This window comes from Tamandua tetradactyla, chromosome 11, assembly GCF_023851605.1.
Source record: "Tamandua tetradactyla isolate mTamTet1 chromosome 11, mTamTet1.pri, whole genome shotgun sequence".
NCBI classification, from domain to species: Eukaryota; Metazoa; Chordata; class Mammalia; order Pilosa; family Myrmecophagidae; genus Tamandua; species Tamandua tetradactyla.
Window position 1 is genome coordinate 79388178 of NC_135337.1, and position 24681 is coordinate 79412858.

Here is a 24681-nt window from a genome sequence, read left to right on the forward strand (position 1 = left end):
GTGTGTATGAGGGAAGCTCTCCTGAATGTTTGTGATGGGAGGTGGGAGAAGGAGCCCCTGCCTTTACCGAAGACCTCAGTCTGCTGGCAGAAATGCCGTTTTCCATAGCCTGAAAGGGAAGACAGCCCAGTCTGCTGGCAGAGGCAGTCGGAACCCTACCTTCCATCTCTGGCAGTTTACTCCGCTTCAGGCCAAACTCCGGACTGTTCCTGTATCACCTGCTTCATAAATAGCTCCCCACCCCCCTACCCCACCCCACCCCTTTTACAGATGAAGATCCTGTGTCGCCAAGAGTGAGCAAGGACTTGGCCCAAGCCAGTACGTGGTGGAGTTCCGTCTCATCTGGGGCGGGGTGGGGGTGGGGGTAGGGGGGGTGGATTGTTTGCCTCTACAGTTGTTTGCCCGGTGGTCTCACCCCCCCACCCCCACCCCAACACTTCTTCCTCATTCTTCAGTCCTACCGAAATTTTCTGGCCCCAAACTGCCACCCACCCCTAAACTACTTACCACACTGAGCAATTAATTGCATGTGTATTTGTTGCCTTGCTTCCCTCCCCCGTCACCCCCCACCCCTGTCTTCCCATTTCTCTCTTGGGCCTACCCCCCCCACCCCGGGGAGGGTATGCAGGACTGGACGCGAGCCTCAGTTTACCTGCCCGTCAAAGGGAGTGTGTGTGTGTGGGGTGTGCGATTCCCGGAGCGCCACAGCCTGGGGCGGGGTTGGGGTGGGGAGCAGGGGCCCCAGGGCCCTGGCGCGGAGGGCTTGGGGCTGTGGGGGGGGCGGGCCAGGGGGGCGGGGTGGGGGTGGGGGTGGGGGCGGCGGCGCCACCTTAAGGCGGCTCTGCCCGCGGCTCCCGGCCGAGCCGGGCCGGAGGGAGGCGGCTCCGCGCGGGGCCCGTCGCCCGCACAGCCGCCGCCACCACCGCCGCCGCCACCGAAACCCGGCCGCGGCCCGACCTTCTGCGCCGGCTGCCGCGGCCGCCCGCGCCCCAGTCCCCGCCCCGGGCCGCCGCCACCGCTTCCCCGGCCACCCCAGCGCGCGCCCGGGTCGGGGGAGGAGGCTCCGGCGCCCCCCGCGCTCCTTCCCCGCGTCCCCCTCGCGCGCTCGGGGGGCGCCGAGGACTCCGGGGTCCCCCCCCTTCTTCTTCTTCTTCTTTCTTCGGGCAATTTCCCTTCCGGCTTCTCCACCTCCCCCCCCATACCCCCACCCCTACGCCTCGGGGCTCCCCCCTACCTCCCCGATATTGTCAAGCTCCGGCAGCGTGGGGGGCCCTCTCGGATCGGCAGGATGTACCCCCAAGGCAGGCACCCGGTGAGTGGGGACCCCGGGCGGCGGGGATGAGGGGCCCCCAGGGGCGTCCGGACACTCAGACCTGGACGTTCTCCACCACCACCCCCCGCACCCCCACCTCCCGCACCCCAGACCCCGCTGCAGTCGAGCCAGCCCTTCAAGTTTTCGATCTTGGAGATTTGCGACCGGATCAAAGAGGAATTCCAGTTCCTTCAGGCTCAGTACCACAGGTGTGGGGGGGGGCGCCCCAAGGGTCGCGAGCGCGCACCTGGGAACCCCGGGGCGCGCGGAGGGGCGGGGCGGGGCGCGGCGGGGGCGGGGCCCCCTGGGGGGCGACGGGAAGGAGTCCAGGTGGAAACGCAGGTGACGGAGGTGTCAGGGAGGGGGGACAGTCACTGCTGGGGAGGGAGCGGACAAAAGCCAGCAATTTGGAAAAGAGGCCAGATGGGGTCTGGGGGGGGCTCCTGCTGGGGGTGGGGTGGGGCAAGAGCAAGCGGGACCCCCATGCCCCTTTTTCCTCCCCAGTCTCAAGCTAGAGTGTGAGAAGCTGGCCAGCGAGAAGACGGAAATGCAGAGACATTATGTCATGGTGAGGGGGGTGTATGGTGCCAGGGTTGGGTGGGGGGGGGGGACGGGGACTGGCTGTGGGTGAAAATCTTCCGGTTTATATCTTGACCCCCCTACACACCCCTACCTCGGGCCCAGGCTGCTCCTCTCTGGCCTCATTTCCCCAAACTGTAAATTGGGCTCGGAAAGTCTTCCTAGCTCCCCGGAACAAGGAGAGAAGGATGCCCCCCATTTCTCTGCATGTCCATCTCTGAGGGGACATGGTGTCTGGGCGCATCCTACCTGCCCCCCCTGCTCGGGGAGAGTGGAGGGCACTGTCTCTCCAATGGGAGCCCTTACTTCCTCCTCTGGCTCCCTTCCTGCCACCCCTTGGGGCTGAGAGGTTCAGTGTCCCTCTCTGACTCCCCCAGTCTGGGGGCCCCTGGAAGACCCCAGCCCAGGATATATATTGACATCCTGGTCTTTCCCAATTTGGTTTTTTCTTTGCAGTACTACGAGATGTCGTATGGGCTCAACATTGAGATGCATAAACAGGTAGGGTTTCGCCGGGAGGGTGGGGGTGTGGAAACTGCAGGAGGGACCCAGGCAGCCCCAGCAGAGACTGCTGAACTGCTAGGTGAGGGACGTACTAGAGGTGACTTCTGTCCTGGCGGACGACCAGGGAAGATAGGTTTGGAGACCTGAGATTCTGAAGTTGGGTATCCTGCGGGTCTGAGATGGCCCACATTCAGGGTTCACTGTTTTGAATGTTCTGAGATTGATGCCAGTGGAATTGGCCAGAAGGTTCTGAGACTAACCCAAGGCTCTGAACTTGATGCCATTATTTAGACTGACTACGACTCCAGGACTTTTCTGTGACTATTCTCAGGGTTTTGAGACGAACCCCAATGGAATGAGGTTCTGAGACTCTTCCCGAGCTTCTGGGTGTCATCTAAAGGTTCTCAGCCAGACATGAAGGTTTTATGAGTGTCCTCGAGGTTCTGAGTTTGACCCCCGTGTCCTGAGAGCGGTCACAGAGTGTCTGAGTGTGGTCTCAATGTTCTGAGATAGATCTGAAGGTTCGGTGACTGTCCTCAAGGCTCTGAGGTTGACTTCAGTGGTAGGGTGTGAGGGACACGGTTCTGAGACTCCTGCCAAGCTCCTGAGTGCAGTCTTGAGGTTCTGAGATTGACCCTTATGTCCTGAGATAGACTCAGGGACTGAGCTCAAGGTTCTTTGATGGTTTCTAAGGTGATCCTATTGGACCCAAGGTTCTGATGTTGATGGGTCCTTAGATTCTGTCCATTGGCATATTAGAATCAATGGTCAGAGCCAAAGTTTGGGACTTCCAGGTGAAGGATAACAAGAGGTAGATGTCCGGGATCAGGGAATGCCTGCCCTGGTATGTTTTCTTGGGTCTACTGGTTTGATCCAGGTGGAAGGGGGCTTGTCTGCCTGGAGCACGGTGTGGTCATGTGGGTGCATGGACTAGACCCCTTTTATGGGGTGGAGGGCATGGGGCAGGGACCAGGCTTCTCTCCGTCCAGCTGCCATCCTCCCCATCCTGGTACTGCCCCCCTGCAGGGGCGCAGGGGCATAGGATAGCAGAGGTGGGGGCTGACCGATTGTGTTCCTCCCTCCGGCCTCCGGCCAGCACAGTTCCTGGGGCTTTGAGGTCTGGCCAGACACCCCCATGGCTGATATGGGGCCTGACCACACATACAGGTACACACATGGACACATAATCCAGACACATGTGCCAGAAACACACGGCGGACTTATACATGGAAGATATACCACCCTCCAGCCAAGTGCACACACACACACGCACACACACACCAGATTTGTCCAAAGCAGCCTGAGAGGTCAAACTCAGACACAGACCCCACATGGCACATGGCCAGCAGATGCAAAACACATGTCGGGGGGGGGGGGGAGCATACACATGGCAATGCCACGTGCTCCTCCTTCCTTCCCCACCCAGGCAGCTTCTCTCCAGCCTCCTTGAGGGACCCCCAGCTCAGACTCTGTCTGAGATGAAAAGACCTCCTGTTTGTTTCTTGCCTTGAGGTGGGACCCAGGCATGGCTGCCTCAAACCACTGCCCTCCACTCCACCCCCAGATGGGTAGATTGGCCCCAGGTTGCAGAGGAGACCCAGAGAAGGGCCTGCCCAGATGGGACCTGGGGCTCGGGCCCTCTCCCTTGGTTTATGAACTACCGGGGGCTGCCTGGGCCCATGAGTCCATCTCCAGCCACTTCAGGATCTGAGTTTTCGCTGAGTTTCCTCCATTTGCACCTGTGCATGTGACAGCTCCCCTACCCCAACGCTTTGTGCCTGGTGCTTGTAACCCCAGAGTTGAGGGGCTGAACTGAGGGTCACCCCCTCCAAGCCTCACCCCTTTTGCTTCCCGCCAGGCTGAGATTGTGAAGCGCCTAAGTGGTATTTGTGCCCAGATCATTCCTTTCCTGACCCAGGAGGTGAGTGGGGTGGGGGAGATGGTGGGGGTGTGGGGGAGCTGGAAGAAAATGGAGATGTGGGGGAGTTCTGGTTTGAAGCCTCAGGCACTGGTTCTGCTTGGGAGAACTGGGGCTGGGCCCGGGGCTGCGGGCTTGGAGGGAGGTGGGAGGTGTTGGCTGAACCCCCCCCCTATAAAGAGTGTGTGTGGGGGGGGTTCCTTGATGGGTAAGAAAAGCATTGAGCAGCCCCGGTCGAGCCCTTTGGTCGGGCTGCCTGGGCCCCAATCCTAGCTGTGTGACCCTGGGCAAGCTGCTCACCCTCTCTGGTAATTCTCTTTCTCCACCTTATAAAGTTGAGATGAGCTAATATGTGCAAAGGGCTTGGATGCCTGGGTGCTTAGGAAGTACTTGGTCAAAATCAGCCCTTGTGAGAAGGCCCCGGGTGTCCGCCAACCTCAGGGCCTTTGCACTGGCTGTACCTGCTTCCACCTAGAGCATCTGTCTCCAGAGGGATGTGAGGACAGGTTCTGCCTGGGGATGGATAAATTGCGGGCAGAGGAGACCAAACAAGAGGCGAGTTGCTCAATTTGGTTTAAATTGAGTGTTAGGCTTCTGGAATTTTGGGCTGGGGAGAGGTCCCGGTGGGACACAGAGAATCTGAGGCCAGTAGCAGGGACGAGGTGGCCCCAGGAAAGAAAGGGTAAGGATCCTGGCAAACTTCAGCCTTGCAGGCCAAATCTGTTCCTTCACCTTTTTTTGTAAATAAAGTTTTATTGGGCTGCAGCCACACCCACTCACTTCGGTCTTGTCCCGGGTGGCTTTCCCCATACACTGACCAACGGCCAAGTGGAGCAGTCTCTGGCAGAGACCACCTGGCCTGTAAAAATGGAAATATTGATTCTCTGGCTCTTTAGAAAAGTTTGCCGGGGCCTGTCGTACACTCTCAGGCACAGGGTGTCCCTGCCGGCATCTGAATAAGAACTCAGCTGCCCTGTCAATTGGGGTACGGCTGGGCCACGCCCTAATGCAGCCCGTAGCCAGATGTGGCTGCTTAAGTGTGTGCTCGTTTAAATTAAATGTAACGGAGCAGCCCATTCCTCGAGTACACTGGCCACGTTTAAGGGCTTCTTAGTGTGCTGCTAGAGAGCGTGTCACTGCCGCAGAAAGTTCTGGCATCTTGAAAGCTGCACCCACTGCAGCCAGGCACCATGGCGTGGACGGAGCTTAACATGTAACGTTGCGTGAAAGATGCAAGAGAACCTAGAAAGTATTCAACAGTGGCAAATCCAAGCAGGCCCAGGAATGTGATCGTAGGTGGTAAAATGACACAGAAGAACAAATTATTATGGTGCCGGCAGGGGAGGGAGGGAGGGAGGGTGTTAAGGTGGGGGCACGGAGTGGGGTGGCGGTGGTGGGGTTCTCTCTCCTGAGCTGTGCAGTTGGTACAGGGAGGCTGGGGAAGGGCTGATCTGTGATAGTAGCTCTCAACTGGGGGCAGTTTGGCCCCCAGGAGACATTTTTGGTTGTGACCACTGAGGGGCAGCAGGGAGCTCCTGGCATGGAGTGGAGGCGGGGGGCCCAGGGAGGCTGCTCAGCACTCCCCAATGCAGGGGACGCCCCCACCTCAAAATATCTATAGCACTGCCGAGGTGGTACTATTTTTGGTGGGGGTGGGGGGAGGATTGAGCTCGAACCCTAGCTCACCCCGTACCCCATAATAAATTCCTCATGGGTGAGACGGTATAAACCAGGGTGACACCCCCTCCCCAGCTTTTGGGGTTCACCTCCCTCCCCACTCGGTTTGTGAATTTAAATGTGAGACATCAGCAGTTGGATGATTATGGGATGCAAAAGGGGGCCAGTGGATTCCCCCCAACCCAGGGCACTCAACTGGGGGTGATTCTCCTCCCAGGGGACACTGGATGACATCTGGGGACATTTGTGGTTGTCACGCCTGGGGAGGGGGTGCTCCTGGCATTGAGTGGGGGGAGCTCAGGGAGGCTGCTCAACTCTCCCCAGTACCTGGGATGCCCTTTTCACCCCAGAGAAGGACCCGGCCCGATAGGAGGAGAAACCCTGATTAATAATGATTCCTTTTAACTGCATATATATGTTGCATTTCTTTTTCTTTATGTTTGCTTATTTCACAATTGAAACCAGTAAAGAGAGGGAAAGAGAGAGAAAGAATAAGGGGGGAGGCGGTCAGGGCGGCGGCTCAGGCACACCTGTGGACGCTTGGGGGGCCCCTGACCGCCCCCTCCTGCCCCCCCCCCCCCAGCACCAGCAGCAGGTGCTACAGGCTGTGGAACGGGCCAAACAGGTGACCATCGGGGAGCTGAACAGCCTCATCGGGGTGAGCCTTCTGCCCTGCTCTGTCCCGGAACCCACCACCCTGGGGACCTGGCACCCAGCGGGTGCTAAAGCTGGGGGTGGCGGGCAGGAGCCTGGCCTGGGCTCTGGTTTCCCTGGAAACCCCAGGGGCACCACCCTCCATCCCCATCCTGTGACCTGGGCCAGGGGGCACTGGTGGATGGGTGGGTGGCCCCCCACCCCCCCCGCCGCCTGCCCCTGGCCCATCCCTTCTCCCCTCTAGCAGCAGCAGCTCCAGCCGCTGTCCCACCACACCCCCCCTGTGCCCCTCACCCCTCGCCCGGCTGGGCTGGTGGGGGGCAGTGCCACGGGCCTGCTTGCCCTCTCTGGGGCACTGGCCGCCCAGGCTCAGTTGGCGGCCGCTGCGAAGGAGGATAGGGCTGGCGTGGAGGCTGAGGGGGCCCGAGGTGAGTGTGGTGGTGGGGCGTTGGGCAGGGATTCCGGGGTGCGGGGATACAGAGAGGACCAAAGCTCCAAACTCATCTAGGTGGGAGGGAATGAATGGCCATCCTGACCCCCGACTGGCTGTGTGTCTTGGAGAGTTTACTCACCCTCTCTGGTCATCCATCCAAATGGGGAAGTAGATAATCTGCTCCTTACAAAAGTTGGAAGGATGAGGGAGGTTCTGAGCTGGGAAGCTTTATAAACTGTAGAGGGCTGGCCTCTTGGACACCACGTGATTGTAAAATCCTCATTCTTTTGCCTTCTCTCCCTTTTTTATCTCACCTGCAATCTGCCAGTAGAGAGAGCTCCGAGCAGGGTAAGTTGAGGGGTCTCTGGGGACTGGCCCCCTGGTGCAGCGTTTGCATTGTGTTCGCATGTGGTTTGGTATTCCTGGCTGATGAGACCTGAAGGCCAATGTTCAAATTATAGGACTGGAGCCTTTTTGTGGCACCACCCACAGGGCTAGAGGCTCATTTATTTAACTTTTTTCCATCTTGACCTTTTTTGCGATTGAATAAATGAACGTCTGTCTGCCCGCAGTTTCCATCTCTCCACCCCTCCATTCATTAATTTCTCCACCTTCCAGTCAGTACATTATCGACTAGGGTTCTGACCTTAAAAGTCAGTGGTTTTTAAAACAACGCTTTATTTCGAGATAACTGTAGATTCATGGGAGGTTGAAAAGAAATGTGCAAGGAATGCTCTTTTACCCAGCACTCCCCGATGAAAACTTTAAAAGAACATTTTATTTTTCATGCACACTAACATATGACGTATTTTCTGTTATAACCACTTTCAGGTATACAATTCAGGGGTGTGAATTTCATTCACCCCTGTTGGTCACCATCTAATCATAGCATCCTACTGAAGAGGTAGCAAATCTAGGAAACCGGTATCGGTATAAGCTGCAGAGTTAAGCATTATTCATCAGTTTTCCGTGCACTTGGTGTGTGTATCTGTATAGCTTTATGCAGTTTTTACATTGTTACGTGTAGCCTCGTGTAACAACCGCCACAAGGTTTATGCAATGTAAAAATTTCCAGTAGCCATGTCCAAAAAGAAAAAGTTAAAAGAACTGAGCGCGCGGTTCATTTCAGTAGTCTATTTTATTTAACACGATGTATATTCCAAAATATTATCCTTTCAACATGTCATCAGGAGGCAAAATTATTCCTGAGTTGTCATACATTCTTTGCATCTTAAGTAAGTCTCAGAGATGAGGTGTGTGTTTTGTCCATGCAACATGCCTCGTTTTGGTTTAGAAACATTTCAGGGGCTCAAAGAAGTGTGCTCAGTGGCTTGGCTTCCCCATTGGACAGCATCCCTGGGCAAATGCTGGAGGCTCCAGGATGTGCTAGAAAGCAAAGAAGTGACTAAACAATGTAGCAAACAGAATTCAAGTAGAACAAAATGTGCTGAACCAAGGAAAGTCTGGCCTCCCATTTTGATCTCCTGGTGCATTTCTGTGTGTCCCTTTCAAAATTCCCAGTTGTTGCAATCAAACATATGGATTTAATACAAGTGGGAGAAAGGTAGGTCACCATCCTGTGCCTCTCTCACTTGAGAGGTGTTGCAGACCATTTTGAATCAGCAGGTCTGGTTCACTGAGATAAATAACACTGCGGTGAACATCTTCATGGGACTGTCTTTAAGTCTGGCTGCAAACATGTCCTTAGAATCCGTTTCCGGAAGCAGTGGATGTGCATTAGCAAGTGTTGCCGCTTGTCTGGATTTTTTCCACATCACAAAAGGCCTTCTGTGCTGGTATAACAAATTGCATACAGAGAACAGAGTGGCATAGAAAAGGGGCCCTGCCTTTGCTTGTTCTTGTGATCAGCTATCACCCCCCCCTCATCCCCCCCCACTCCAGGGCTCTCCCCCCACTCCCTTTATCTTCCCACGTGTTACGTGTTACACATGCACACCCGTGCACGTTTTATTATAAAAGATGTTCCAAGACCTGGTTAGTTCTTTTTATTTTCGCTTTGCACAGATGGGTATGCTTTGTCGTGCTTGTTTGGAACTCCACAGGGCACGTTGCACTAGCGGCTGTTTGTCCGGTTCCCGATTAATGGGCCGTTTGGATATTTCCACTTTCACGCATGATCAACAGCTATGTAGCGGTCACTCTCACCCCGGTATCTTCCTGCCCTTGGACGCACATTCCTTTCTTTCTTTCTTTTTAAATTTTGTAACAGAGGAGGTTCCTTATAGTAAACAATTCAGACTATTTAGACAGGGACAAAAGGTGACTCTTTCCTCCCACCTCTTTGCTCTCTGGCAATTGCTCCCCTCCCCCCCAGAGTGTCCCCTATGGATAACTTGGTGTTACCTTCTAGAACCTTCTCTATGCTTGTACACTAGCAGTTCTCAAATGGGTGATTCTGTCCCCCACTCCACCCCCGATGGGGTGCTAGGAAATGTCTGGAGGCATTTTTTGGTTACACAGTTTGGGAGGGCTGCTTCACAACCCTCCAATGCCCAGAACAGCCCCACCCCAGAAAATGCCGGGCCCCAAAGATCACTAGGGCCAAGGGTGGGGGGAGACCCTGCTGTGTCTTTTTGTTTATTTGTGCAAAAATGAGATTCTTTTGGAGGTGACGTACCAGCCCCTATACTATGCATTCCATGGCCGTTGCCTCATTGTGTCTTCATGGCAGCCCTAGGAGTGAATGCTGTGATTATCCCCCATTCTACAGTCGAGGCAGTGGAGACACAGAGAGGTTAAGCGACTTGCCCCAGGTCACACAGCAAAGGAGAAGCCAAGCTGGGATTAGAACCCAGGCAAAGTCCCTCTTTATGTACTATTTTGCTGCTGGCTCTTTTCATTTCAGTAATGCGTAGTGTCTGTTTTCCTTGAGGGCTCATATTTCTTTTTTTAAAACCGTTTTTCCTCCTATGGTTGACCCACACTTTATTTCCCAGTTGCCCCATCTTGCTCAATGTACCTTGAGTCTCAGCGCCTGTTCCCTGTTCCTTTGCACATGTGCCCAAGTATCTCTTGATTTCTTACCTGTCTGCTAACTTTCCAAGGTAAGACTTCAGCTGGACAAAGAGTTCCATGGCTAAAATTTTTGAGAATCTGATGCTTGGGCAGTCCCGTATATGGATAGGGAGACGGGCCCAGAAAAAGAAAAAAGCTGCCTGAGAGTCACATGGAGGGGAACGACTGGCCAAGGGCCTATTTGCTCGCCCTGCCTTGGGGTCCCTGTCTCCCACCCTCAGGGGCTGTGCCATCAGCATTCTGGGTGGATGGGGTTTCAGCTGGCTGGTGGCGGGGGTCCTCTGGGCCCTGACTCCCTGGGGCCAGCCGCTGCCCTTCTGTAGGTCTCAGTTTCCCTATCTGTCCCATGGAATTAACCATTGCTCCCTGCCAGCTTGCTGTGTTTTGGTTTTCTTTTGTTTTGCCTCTTTAAAAACACTTATGGTAACATATATTGCTACTTTACCCATTTTTAAGTCTGCGAGTCAGTGACATTCATTGTAAACATAATGTGCTGTCATCACCACATCCATTACCAAATCTTTTTCATCACTCCCTCCCCCATACAGAAACTCTGTGTCCATTAAGCCTTAACTCCCCATCCCCCCTCCTCCCAACCCCTGGCAACCTCTGAACTACTTTCTGTCTCCGTGAATTTGCCTATTCTGAACATTTCATCCAAATGAGATCAGGCAGCGTTTGTCCTTTGGTGTCTGGCTTCTTTTACCGAGCACGATGGCTTCGATGTTGATGTACCTGGTAGCGTGGGTCTCCGTTCCTTTCCGTGGCTGAAGAACATGCCGTGAGGTCTGGAGGAGCCCATATCTGCTGAGAAGTTTGCATTGAGTCTGCCCTCTGGAAGTCCCATGTCTCAGATGGGAAGCTTGAGGCACAGATTCTAAAAGCAATGACGAGGACCCTTGGTTCTGGCTGGAGCCAGGCTGCAGTCTGGGGGCCCGGAGTGCTGACTCCCTTCTCTCTGCAGAGTGTTTCACCCTCGCCCCCCGAAAGTCTGGTGGAAGAGGAGAGACTGAGTGGCCCGGACAGCAATGGGAAGCAGAGAGCAGAGGAGAAGGACCTGTCAGGACCCTATGTAAGTAGGGTGGGCACCCCGGGCATGGACTTGCCCCCAGTGCAGCCCCTGAGATTCACCTTGGCTCAGTTCTGTCAACGACACTCTCACACTAGAACCTTCCATAGCTCCCCATTGCTCACAGGGCACCGATCAATCAGGAGAGGCCTGTGGTGCAAGCCTTAATCCTTTAGTTGCTCTGAGCCCCTTTAGCCCCTGGGCCCTGTGTCCCTTTTCCTGCCTCTTGGCCTTTGCACCAACCATTGCCTCCCCTTGAAACACTCCTCCCCGCTACATCTCAGAACCCTACTTCTCCTTCAAGGCACAAAAACACTGTCTCTTGCAGGAAACCTTGTCTGCCCCCGCCCCAGTGTGCTGGGACCACCTTCTTCCTAGTAGAAGTGACTCCTGCCCCCCAGTGGTCTCAACTCCAACACCCCAGGGGCCTGACTGAAGGGGGGCCATGATCGAGGTCTGTGGGCAGCTGGGGAACATTTGTCCCCTCCGCAGGGACAGTTGGTGGCCACTGGTCTCGGCTGATTGCAGCCTGGGAGGATACTGGACACTCTTGGCAGCTCCTCAGAGAAGCTTCCCAATCATGGGTTTTTACATGATTGCTTTTTTTTGAAATGTCAACAACAGAAGAAAAACTGGATATGGGGGTTCGAGAAAACCCACCGGCTGGGTGCATTTGGTTTTTCCTGTTCTCACTTCAAATTGGAAGTTTTGGGAGGGTGCCCTCCCCACCCCCACCCCCGGTGGCTTCTGCCTCCCATGAGGGGAGCTAGGGATTTGGTCTTTCTCCCAGAGGCTGCAGAAGTAGCCAGGGCAGGCCCAGACTGGACGCCAGGAGCCTGAGCAGGGGGACAAAGAGGATGAGGTCTGGGTGGGGCCGTGGGGGTGAATGGACAGACAGATGAGCAAGACAGACATACTTGAGAATTTGGTTGGCTTTGTGGGCTATGAGCGAAGGGGGAGGTGAGGAGGGACCCCAGGCTCCAGCTTTCCCGGGCAGCGCACCTCACTGCCACCTCCCCACCCCATCCCCACGCTGCACAGAGGGGTAAACTGAGGCCCAGGCTGCTCAGCTCCATCTCCTCCTCCTCCACCTCCACCCTCTTTGGGCCCTCCCTGCCTGGGGTGCACAAGCCCCCCACCCTTCTGAATGGGGGAAATGCAAATCCTGACCCAACCTCAGGGACCACCGGAGATGTAACAGGGCGCAGAGACAGGGGCATGGCCAAGATGAGTTCTCTCCCCTTCTTCTCCCCCTCTCCCCCACCCCCCACCCCCAGGAGAGCGACGAAGACAAGAGCGATTACAACTTGGTGGTGGATGAGGTGAGTAGTGGTCCTGCCTCGTCCCCCCTCCAGCCCTGTCTGACCCCTTTGACGGAGGGAGTTAGGAGGTCTCAGGAGAGAGCAAGTGGCTGGCTTTTCAGAATGGGGGGCTCAGAGGGAGAGGGGCTCTCCGTCTCCTGGAATGGGGACCCCGAGGCTGGGGGAACGGTGCCAAGCGACATCAGACCAACCTCTCTGTAGCTCAGTGGGGGAAACTGAGTCCCAGGGGAGCGCACACTGAACTGGGCTGCGGCAGTGGCTTCGGTCCTGGCTTGCTATGTGACTTTGGGGAAGCAGCCCACCCCGCCACCGGATTCACGCATCCCCATCTGTTCACTGGGCCAACGAAATTAAAGCCTTACTTCGTACTTTTAAGCATTTTGCTTAGCTGGTTATTTAACCCATGTGACAGATGAGTAAACTGAGGCCTGGGGCATTCACATTGCTAAAAATGAGGGGAGCCAGGGAGCTCCAGCCTCCCTGCCCCACTTTTAGCCCCTCCACGTTTCCGCTCATGTGTCTGTGATGGGCCTTCTAGGCTGAGTGGGTAACGGGCGCCTGGTCTGGGGGTGGGAGTGGGGGGTCGGGATTGGGGGTCAACAGGGGTAGAGAGACGAGGTCCTGTCCTCTCACTTCACCCCCCACTTACCGTCACTTCCTCGAACCCAGGACCAACCCTCGGAGCCCCCGAGCCCGGCCACCACCCCCTGTGGCAAGGCCCCAATCTGCGTCCCCTCCCGTAGGGACCTGGTGGACAGCCCAGCCTCCTTGGCTTCCAGCCTCGGCTCCCCGCTCCCCAAAGCCAAGGAGCTTGTCATGGTAAGGGGTACAGGAGGGCCTTGAAACTCACTTTATTAATCCTGGGGGGGGTGTGTGTCAGAAACTGGAAGGGGAGGGCCTTGAAACTCACTTCATTAATCTTGGGGGGTTAGAAGCTGGTAATGGGGGGGTCCTTGAAATTCACTTTATTAATCCTAGGGTGCCAGAAACTAGTAGTGGAGGGCCTTGAAACTCACTTTATTAATCCTGGGGGGGGGTCAGAAACTGGAAGGGGAGGGCCTTGAAACTCACTTTGTTCATCTTGGGGGGTCAGAAACTGGTAAGGGGGGGCCTTGAAATTCACTTTATTAATCCTGGTGTGCCAAAAACTAGTAGTGGAGGGCCTTGAAACTCACTTTGTTATGGGGGTGGTGGTCCAGAAACAGATACTACCACATTAGACATCAGGCCACAAGAAACCAGCCTGCGTTTGACCAGTTCCCATATGATTTTTGTTTTTTTGCACTGTCTTCCTTAACCATCTCTACTTTTGTGAGATAGTCTGTCCTCCCTAAATTGAGTCACTTTGTTTAATATTAAAAGCAACTTTGGGGCAGTGCGACGGTGGCTCAATGGCAGAGTTTTTACCTGCCATGCCGGAGACCCGGGTTCAATTCCCAATGCCTGCCCATGCAAAAAAAAAAAAAAAAAAGACTTTGGCTCTCCTGCCTTAAATGGAAAATTGCAATAAATAGAAAATCCTCATGGAAAATAAAACACGGTAAAAGCCAAACCCTCAACTGGGCACCTGTCTGAGGCTGAACCCCCCAGGCCACAAAACTTCAGGCCTTATGTGTGTGCGTGTGTGTGTGTGTGTGTGTGTGTGTGTGTGAGGGGGGGGGTGTACTGGAGACCCACCAGCCCCAGAGAGTTAATATGGGGACAACTTCCTCATCACGCGAATCAGTTTCACGCTAACATCTATGGATCACTGAAAAGCCCCTTCCTCCGGCATTCGCTTCGTTTGCACACCGCCATTCGCTCCCCCCCCACTTTCCTCCCACCTCCAAATCTTCCCCAGTCCCCTGCCCTGCACTTACCCCTGTAGACTGTGTTGGTTTCTAGGCCTCCCCTCCCAGCAGGTTGCTATGGCAACTGCCAAGGTTGGGGCTCACATTCCATCTTAAGTGCCCTCCTCCCACCCCCACCCCCCATGATCCGTGGAAAGGAGGAGGGGCTGCTCCGTGTTAATGGAGCAACCCCCACGGGGCCCTCTGTCCCCACCGATGGCCTGGTCCCCCGGCCCTCGGGGGTTGTGTGAGCACAGCTGTCACTGTGTGTTCCAGTGATGGAGAGATGCAGCCGACAGGAGAAGAGGATGTAAAGTTGGTTTTTTTTTTTTAAAAGGTAGAGGAGCTGGTGATAGGAAGCTGGGGATGATAGCATGCTCCCCAATGGAGATGCGGCTTTCCCCAACCCGGCCCCCGCTTCTGAAGCATCCCGAGGGTCGGGAGGGTCAGGTTTCCCCCCCCCCCCCCCCCCGCTTTCCCCTCACCGCGGGGGGGTGGCAAGCAGGATTCCACCTGTTCCAGGTGCTGGAGGAACACCTGGAGGTGCCCCGTGCCGTCTCTCCTGCTTCAGAAACCCAGCCCAAGTGTCTGATTCTATTTTTAATTTTTTAAAAAATTGTATTATGGTACCATGTATACAGCACGACGTTTCCCATTTTTACCCTTTCACAGGATCAGTTCAGTGGCATTGATAAACTTCATGGTATCTTGTCCCCCCCCCCACCATCCGTGACCAAAACTTTTCCATCTGCACCAAACAGAAACTCTGCACCCATGAAGCAATAGTCCCCTGTCCCCTTCCCTCCCGCCCCTGGTAACCTCTAATCTACTTTCTGTCTCTGAATTTTGCCAATTCTATTCTTTCCCATCAGTGAGATCATACAATATTTGTCCTTTTGTAGCTGGCTTTATTTTTCACTCAATGCAGTGCCTTCAAGTCTCATCCTTGTCTCATCTATCAGCATGGCATTCCTTTTTCACGGCTGAATAATATTTCACTGACTGGTTGGGTATATGGTCTTTCTCCGGTCATCTGTTGAAGGATCCTTGGGTTGTTTCCACCTTTTGGCAATTGTGAATCATGCCACGATGAACAGTGGTGTGCAAATATCTGTCCAAATCCCTGCTTTCAGTTCTTTGGGTCTATACCTTGGAGTGGAATCACCGGGTCATGTGGCAACTCTATGGTTGACTTCCTGAGGAGCTGCAGACTGTTTCCCTCGGTGGCAGCCCCATTTTTCATTCCCACCAGCAACACGCAAGGGTTCCTGTTTCTTCAGGTCCTCATCAGCACTTGCTATTTTCCTTTTAATGTAATAGCCATCTTAGTGGATGTGAAGGGGTGTCTCCTTGTGGTTTCGACTTGCATTTCTCTGATGGCTGATGACATTGAGCATCTTCTCCTGTGCTTTCCTGGCCATTTGTCGATCTCTTTTGAGCAGTGTCTATTCAAATCCTCGGCCCATTTTTGAAACTTAGAGAAACTTGACCGCTTCTAACTTGGTCTTGTGCCTTATTTCAGGCAGCACATTGATGTCCCCTTGTGGCCCTCCCTCACCCCCCACCAGGTGTGCCCTTGTTACAGACCCACCTCAGGCCACGCCCTCTTTCCTCACGTGCCACTGCATACGACATCATCTGTGGGCAGAGGTCCCTGGAACAGGAGAGTGTGTGGGTGTGCTTGGGCATGTGCCGGGGCAGGGGGGAGGGAAATGCTGTGTGCCCATTAAATTCAGGTGCTCAGTTGGGGCTCGGATAATGTAGACACCCATGGGTGACCCCCCACCTCCCCTGCAGCCCTGGAGCTCAGGCCACTGGCTTCTGGCATGTGCATCCCTGAAAACACAAAGACACAGCCCAGCACACAGGCAGCCACCTCCCTTGGCACCTGCAGACCCTCAGGTGTACCTGCCTCCTTCTCTGAGCCAGCTTTTGACCGCACCACCGGACCACGTGGTGCCAGTTGCTTAGTGAGACTCGGTCGTTCCTTTTGCTCTGCAGAATGATCTCTCCACCAGCACCCCTGCCTCCAAGTCCTGTGACTCCTCCCCGCCCCAGGACGCCTCCACCCCTGGGCCCAGCTCAGCCAGCCACCTCCGCCAGCTTGCTGCCAAGCCCACACCTTCCACTGACAGTGTCGGTGAGACTACTGCCTGCTGGTGTCTGGGGATTCTGGGATATGGTAAGGTTTGGGGGGAAGCAAGAAGCTTGGGTTCCAGCACTGGCCTCTCCTTGGACCTTTCCATGACTCCATGCTAGATGCTCACTCACGCAGAGCCTCAGTTTCCTCGTAGTCTCTGCTTGACAGATGGGGAAACTGAGGCCCAGAGAGGGGAAGTGCCTTATCCAGAGGAAGTGCCCTGGAAAGAAGAGCTTTGGAGCCAAACTGGCTGGGTTTGAGGCCAGGCCTGGATATTTGCCAGCTGTGTGAATTTGGGCAATTGACCCAACCTCTCTGGCCCTCAGTTTCCCTCTTAGTTGTATCAGGATGACCACGGGCATATTTTTTCTCTTTGGCCAGGCTCGGGTCTGGTTCTAGGGTCCCAGAGAGAACTCAGCTCTGGAACCTGCCCTCAAGGAGCTCCTAAATGAGGGGGAGGAGGCCCAGATCCCAAACCTCCCTGCCCCCCTGTGTGATCAGGACTGGGGTAATGGGAGAGACCACCCAAGATGGGGAAGCCTGTGGAGCGGGAGGAGGTACAAGGATGTTTCTGAGATATTGAGAGACATTGAATCTGGGTTTTGAAAGATGAGTAGGAGTTCAGCAATTGAAGAAGGAAAGGAAAAGGCATGTTGGCCAGGGGGAACATTATTTTTAAAGCCTGGAGATGTGATAGGGCATGGCATATGCAGGACCAGAGCTTGGAAGCCAAGAGAGTGGAAGGCAGGATTTGGGTCCAGGATGCTGAAGACCTACGCTTGTCTCTCCTTGCTCAGCTCTGAGGAGCCCCCTGAGCCTGTCCAGCCCCTTCACCACATCCTTCAGCCTGGGCTCCCACAGCACCCTCAACGGGGACCTCTCTGTGCCCAGCTCCTACGTCAGCCTCCATCTGTCCCCCCAGGTCAGCGGCTCTGTGATGTATGGACGCTCCCCCATGGTAAGTCTTGAGCGGGGGCGTCAGGAATTATTAACTGGGGGCCAGGAGGAGAAACCAATTATGCAACAAAAACAAGGGAATGGGGCAATGGGAAGGGAGACTTGGCTCAGCAAGGACATGCAGGAAGATGATCTGAGGGCTCAGTAGCCCCACAAGCTTAAAATGAATTACCCCCATACTCAACTGGCTTTGCAGTTCAGTTGGTCTTTGTCACAACTACTTAACTCTGCCCTCATAGCTCACAAGCAGCCATATACAACATGTAAACAAATGGGCATGGCTGTGTCCCAAGAAAACTTTATTTACAAAAATAAGACAGCCAGCTGGATTTGGCCCCAGGGTCATAAATTGCCAACCCCTGATCTAGAGCCAATCTGAGCATGGAATTGAGGATTCTTAAGGATCCTTCCAACATGAGGGTTCTAGGATTCCCTGGACAGAGACTTGGGGTTTTCTAAGTAAAACCATCTGCTCTCCCATCTGAGTGGGGGAGAAGGGATCTCTGCTTTCTTGGGGAGGGGCTGATAAACACATTGGGGGTACTCAGAGGCATGTCACATGGGCAGGGGCTGGGTTTGAGTCACCTGCCCTGTGATACCCCTCTGGCTTTGGCAGATGGCATTTGAATCACATCCACATCTCCGCAGCTCGTCCATCTCTTCCTCCCTGCCCAGCATCCCTGGGGGAAAGCCGTGAGTACCAGGGTGGGCTTCCTACACTGGGGGATGGGAGGTGGGGTTCCTGCTGCCTTTTCAGAAATTCTCTTGTGTAAGATACTGGTCCTTGGAACTTTCTGGAGAGGGAGGTATGTAAAGAGCAAAAGTCTAGACCAGTGGTTCTCAAGAGGGGTAGATTTAAGCTCACTGGGGATATCTGGCAATCTGGTGGTATCTTTAATGGCTGTAAACTGGGGGTGCTCCTGGCCTCCAGTGGGGGGAATCCAAGGAGGCTGCTCAACACCCCACAGTGCCCAGGATGCTCCCAATGTAAAGAGTCACCTGGCCCCAATTACCACTAGACCTTTCTGTGATGATGGGAATGTTCTAGATTTATGCTGTCCAACCCCGTTGCCGCCAGCTGCGTGTGGCTTTTGAGCACCTGAAATGAGGCTTAGTGCGACTTGAGGAACTGCAAATGTATGCATTGTAAATCTCAGTGAATTTAAACTGGTAGTAGCTTTGGAGTCTTGTGCCTCTTGGTGACTCTTCTGTGCAAGGAGCGTTGGCTAAGTGTGGCCTTACCGCGTGCCAGACCACCCACCCTGCCCTTCTGTCCAGAGTCCCTACAGTTCCACCTCTCAGGGCACCTCCCCCAAGTACACCTGAGGGCACCAGGGAGGATGCAGGTGTGGGTGCTGGGCCCTGACCCCCCCACCCCCACCTCCACCCCCACCCCGGGCTGTCCCCCCCTGCTGTCCTGTCCAGGGCCTACTCCTTCCACGTGTCTGCGGACGGGCAGATGCAGCCTGTGCCCTTCCCCTCGGACGCGCTGGTGGGCGCGGGCATCCCGCGGCACGCCCGGCAGCTGCACACGCTGGCGCACGGCGAGGTGGTCTGCGCCGTCACCATCAGCGGCTCCACGCAGCACGTGTACACGGGCGGCAAGGGCTGCGTGAAGGTGTGGGACGTGGGCCAGCCGGGGGCCAAGACTCCCGTGGCCCAGCTCGACTGCCTGGTAAGGGCCGGGGTGGTGGGCGGGGTCGTGGGCTAGTGGGGCGTGGCGGGGTGGGGTTGCCGCCCGGTGGGGGCGGGGCTTACGGTCCAGCCAGGTGTAGGGCCTACAGGTAAATGTGGTGGGGTTTGCAGGCCAACCAGGGGCTGGGCTTACAGACCAATCAGGTGTAGAGTTTACTGGCCAATCCCGGGCAAGACTTGCCCGCCCGGGGGCGGGGCTTAATGGGATGGGCGGGGCTTGCAACCCAACAGGGGCGGGGCTACTCTCTCACTTGGGTGACCCGAGACTGGCGGCCCAACTCCGCGCGGTCATTTTCTCCCGCCCCAGAACCGGGACAACTATATCCGCTCCTGCAAGCTGCTGCCCGACGGCCGGAGTCTGATCGTGGGCGGCGAGGCCAGCACCCTGTCCATTTGGGACCTGGCGGCGCCCACCCCCCGCATCAAGGCCGAGCTGACCTCCTCGGCCCCAGCCTGCTACGCCCTGGCGGTCAGTCCTGACGCCAAGGTCTGCTTTTCCTGCTGCAGTGATGGCAACATTGTGGTCTGGGATTTACAGAACCAGACCATGGTCAGGTGGGTGGGTGGGTCCTGTGGGTAGGTGCTCTGTGGCCTGGGCAGCACCTGCCACTTCAGGACGAACGCCTGCACCCTGCTCCCTCCAGGCAGTTCCAGGGCCACACCGATGGTGCCAGCTGCATCGACATTTCCGATTATGGCACCCGGCTGTGGACAGGGGGCCTGGACAACACCGTGCGTTGCTGGGACCTGCGGGAGGGCCGCCAGCTGCAGCAACATGACTTCAGCTCCCAGGTGCGGGCTTGCAGTCTCAACGGGGGTGGGTGGAGGAGGGCCCTCTGGGAACCCAGCCTCCTCTCCCCCTGAGGTACACAGAGCAGGACCAAATTCCATCTTTCTGGTCCTCCAAATAGATCCACAGATGTCCCCTGTAATTCTCCAAAGATGCAGGGCAATGAAGGGGCTGATTCATGAGTCTTTGGGACTACTGAGACCCTCAGATCCTCTTCCCATGTGATCTTGCCTAGCCATTCCCCCATTCGCTCTTCTCTCTCTGTGTAGCTGGTTCCTGTCCCTGGACTCTGCTCACAACTCCTGATGTCCTCTTCGAGGACTGCCCACAGGGCAGCTTCCATTTACCACAGAGTCATTGTCCTAGGGGGACAAGTGGAGGCTGATATAGGAGCTGGGACAGAGAGGACTATTGAGGACTCTATGGGGAGCCCAGACTAAAAGACATAGCTGTCCAGGGTCCAGGGCCTCTTCAGGTCTGAAGCCAGATCCTGTTTCCCACTGCCTTTGTAGGCAGGGTCCAAGCTCCTTGGCCTATCATTTAAGGCTTCCACGCTCTGGTTCTACATACATCATGCTGTGTTATTCCTCCAGACCTCTGCATGTAGTGTTCTGTTCAGCTGACAGGCTTTTCCTTTCCTTTCTTCAATTGGTGAACTCCTATTCATCCTTCAAAACCTATCTCCAACTTGCCCTCCTTTGTTCTTGACATCCAGAGGGAGGTAGCTCCCAAGCTCTTTCTGGCCTACCTGTTCTCTTTAACCTAAAGTTTCCTTTGATGGGGAAATCAGGGATTCAGAGACATAGTCTCCATCCCGTGTTCCCAAGGGTTAAGTGGATTGTTTATATGTCTGCATATGCCAAGGTGAGTATCTCCCATTCCATGGGAACCTCATCTTATATAAAAGAATAGTTCCTACATGACTAGGAGGGATTTCTAAGAATGTTTTAAACCAGCCCCCCAGTCTTCTTTCTCTCTGCCGAGATTATGGTTGTATCTGTGTGTGGCATATTTGCCAGGAAGACACGGAGAGGCTTCGGGTGGCACAGGCCTTATTCTTCTCTGTGCCTAGGATGGGTGGGGCACAGAACGATGAGACCACAGAGTCTTTTCAAGTTCAAGTAGAAGGAAGTGTTGGCAAGTGGAAGAGGCCCCCAGCTGGGAGTCCGGAGTGCTGGCTCCCAGGCCCTGATTGTTCATGAACTGTGTGTGACTTTGAACGAGATGCTGCCTCAGCTTCCACCATCTGCTGGGGGTGGGGGGGAGTGGGCGATTGTCCTCGCCTGGCTCCCCGCCTCCTTCCCTCCCTCCCAGAGCTGTTGTGCGCTCAGAGCAGATAATGGATGTGCGGCCCCAGGGGTTCCGTGTAATTCTGATTAATATTAATGATCCGACATGCGGTTGCCTGCTGTGCTGTAGGCTCTGGGCCAGCTGCCTTATGTGGAGGTTGAAGCGGGAGAGTGTTGGACCTTCCTGCTGGGCTGGGCAGCCCCCAGCATCCGAAAGGGGTCCTTGATCCCCCCCCCTTTCCTTTCACCCCCACCCCCCAGATTTTTTCCCTGGGCCATTGCCCCAACCAGGACTGGCTGGCTGTGGGCATGGAAAGCAGCAACGTCGAGATCTTGCATGTCCGAAAGCCGGAGAAATACCAGCTGCATCTTCATGAGAGCTGTGTGCTCTCCCTCAAGTTTGCCTCCTGTGGTACTTCTTCCCCAGGGTGGGGTGGGGTGGGGTGGGGGTTAAGTTGTCCTATGGTAGGGAAATAATTTGTTGCATGGGATATACCTATGCTAAAAAACAATTTGTTAGTATAAGTATATCCCAAGGATTGCACGGGATATACTTATGCTAAAAAACAAATACCTTGTTAGTATAAGTAGGTCTCAAGTATTGCATGGGACATACATGAAAAAAAGTGCATGTCCCAAGTATTGCATGGGATATACTTAAACTAAAAGTCCTAATCTGTAAATATAAATATGTCTCAAATACCGCACAGACATACCTATACTAAAAAAAAATGGCAATGTAAGTATATCCCAAGCATTGCATGGGATATACTTAAACTAAAAAACTGATCATGTCATATTTGGGACACACGGGTACTAAAATATTATTTTTTGATTATCTGGGATTCAAATTTAACTGGACGTCCTGTATTTTTTTTCTGGTGAAGCCCATCCTGGGGGCGCCGTCTTCTTCACGGCCAGGTGCACGCCCCTTAAAGCCTTGGAAATTCACCATCTGGAAAATGTTGGAGGAGAGGGGTTGGGTTGAGCCTCAACTCTCTGAGGGGGTCTCACACCGGGAAAGAAAGGGAGCCGGCAGACCCGGCCTGCCCCATCTCTGCCTGCTCCCCTCCCCCCACACTCCCACCCCCACCCCCCACCCCGCACCCCCCACCTCATGGCGCAATCGGGGCTCGCCTTCCCCCAGGGCGGTGGTTCGTGAGCACCGGGAAAGACAATTTGCTCAATGCCTGGAGGACACCTTACGGAGCCAGCATTTTCCAGGTACAGCCCAGAGTCCCCTGCTGCCTCAGTGGTGAGAGGGAAGTGAGCCCCTTCCCCCTTCCGCTTGTTAAACAGCTGCCCTCCTGAGCCCTCCCCACTTCCCACCCCCCCCAACCCCCCCACCCTACCCCACCCCACCCCACCCCACCCTGGCGAAAGTAGGGGTGGCAAACTTCAGTTCACAGGGCTAAATCAATCCTGCAGCCTGCTTTTGTTTCATTTTGGTTTTTACCTTCTTTGAAAAAATTGTGGTAAGCTAAAGATAACATAAAATTGACCATTTTAACCATTTTTAAAAATGTATTTGGGGCGGTGCAACGGTGGCTCAGTGGCAGAATTTTCACCTGCCATACCAGAGACCCGGGGTCGTTTCCCAGAGCCTGCCCATGCAAAAATAAAATAAAATTAAAAAATAGTATTTGTATTACTGCGACATGCATGTATAACATACAATGTGCCATTTTTAACTTTTTTTTTTTTTTTGCATGGGCAGGCACCAAGAATTGAACCCGGGTCTCCAGTATGGCAGGCGAGAACTCTGCCTGCTGAGCCACCGTGCCCCACCCCATTTTTAACATTTTTAAGTGCACAAATCATTGACATTAATTACATTCACAATGCCGTGCAACCATTGCTATTATCTATTCCTGGAAATTTCTCTCTAACCCGAAACAGAAACCCTGCATCCCCCTTCCCTCCAGTCCCAGGTCACCTCTAGTCTACTTTCTATGAATTTGCCTAGTCTAGTTATTTCATACAAGTGGAATCCTTCCATGTTTGTCACTTTGTATCTGGCTTGTTCACTTAGGATAATATTTTTAAGCTTCATCCATGAACTTACACTTCGTTCCTTTTTATGGCTGAATAACAGACCATGTGTTGTTTATCCATTTATCAGTTGGTGGACATTTGGACTGCTTCCACCTTTGGTTATAATGAACGCACAATTTTTTGTGTGTGAACATAGGTTCTCATATCCCCCCAGGAGTGGGACTGCCAGGTCAGAGAATAACTCTATGTTTAACTTTTTGAGGAACTGCTTTTCCAAGGCAGCGACACAATTTTACATTCCCACCCGCAGCATATGAGCGTTCCAGTCTCCTCATTCTTGCCAACACTTGTGATTGTCTTTTTTTGGGGTGGTGGGGGTGGGGCATGGTCCGGGAATCGAACCCTGGTCTCCAGCCTGGAAGGCGAGCATTCTACCACTGAACCTGTGATTGACTTTTTGATTTGAGTCATCCTCGTAGGTGTGGAGTGTCGTTAAAACACATACATTCACACACACACACACACACACACACACACACAAACGGAACATGCAACAGAGACTTAGTTGGCCCACAAAGTGTAAACTACTTACCATGGGGGCTCTTTATAGATAAAACTTTCCCACCCCCTGGACTAAGTCACCCCACTGTAAGCCTCCGTCCTCTGTGCTGTGCAACCTCAAGCCTGAACACACCCTCTCTGAGCCACCAGGAAAGGGCGGTGCTTAGATCTCATCTCTTTCTCTTGGTGTCGAGAGAACGGTGGCCCGCCCTTCCCAGAAGCATTGTCACCTGTCCAAAACCTCCTTCTCTTTCAAGGCTGTTCCAAGGGGTCTCTGGAAAACACTTGCCCCCCTCCCTTTCCCCCTGCCAGGAGAATCCTGGCTCCCTGAGTCCTGAGTGAGTCCCAGCCTTGGCCATAGATCCTTGAGGGTAGGGGTTGGTCTGAATCTCCTTGCCTCTTCCCAGGTGGTCAGGAACCAGGCACCAAGGACTGGGCCAGCCTTGACCTGCTTCACCTCTCACCCCTCTCTCCCTCCTCCCCCACCTGCAGTCCAAGGAATCCTCCTCCGTCCTGAGCTGTGACATCTCCGGGAATAACAAGTACATCGTGACGGGCTCGGGGGACAAGAAGGCCACCGTGTATGAGGTGGTCTACTGAGAAGCCCCCTCTTCCTGGCACGCAAGCTCGACTCTTGGGGGGAAGGACACTGGGTTCAGACACCCCGGGCCCCACCTTTGCACCCATACCTCTGAGCGCTACGTTCCATCCGCTCTCTTGCAGCCCCACTCACATCCTCTCCCGCTGGCTGTGAGGGCAGATGGGCAGGGGGCGGGGTGGGGGTGGGGCTTGGGGAAATAAATGTATTTATCACAAATGCCCTTCTGTCTTGGGCTGGGGAATCGGGGCCCATTGCCTGAGCGCTGTGATGAGGGGAGACCTGCCGTGTGAAAGGCCACTGCTATGAGAAATGAACGGGAG

General features: G+C 54.6%; 1 protein-coding gene across 5 annotated transcripts; it reads left to right on the forward strand.

The window, feature by feature from the left end:
* Positions 1-1017: 1017 nt before the first annotated feature.
* Positions 1018-24551, forward strand: TLE2 (TLE family member 2, transcriptional corepressor). 5 transcript variants are annotated; one of them, XM_077121204.1, is made up of 20 exons: positions 1018-1312; positions 1424-1521; positions 1817-1880; positions 2348-2392; positions 4254-4316; positions 6574-6648; positions 6889-7072; positions 7406-7425; positions 11078-11185; positions 12460-12504; positions 13174-13323; positions 16335-16515; positions 17271-17431; positions 18047-18123; positions 18856-19105; positions 19433-19680; positions 19770-19917; positions 21466-21616; positions 22352-22428; positions 24253-24551. In XM_077121204.1, the coding sequence occupies exons 1-20, from the start codon at positions 1289-1291 to the stop codon at positions 24358-24360; spliced, it is 2277 nt and encodes a 758-aa protein (XP_076977319.1). In that variant the 5' UTR covers positions 1018-1288; the 3' UTR covers positions 24361-24551. The 5 variants fall into 5 exon arrangements, with proteins under 5 accessions (XP_076977319.1, XP_076977323.1, XP_076977322.1 ...); XM_077121208.1 differs by having other exon boundaries at positions 16335-16473; XM_077121207.1 differs by having other exon boundaries at positions 7409-7425.
* The last annotated feature ends 130 nt before the right edge of the window (positions 24552-24681 follow it).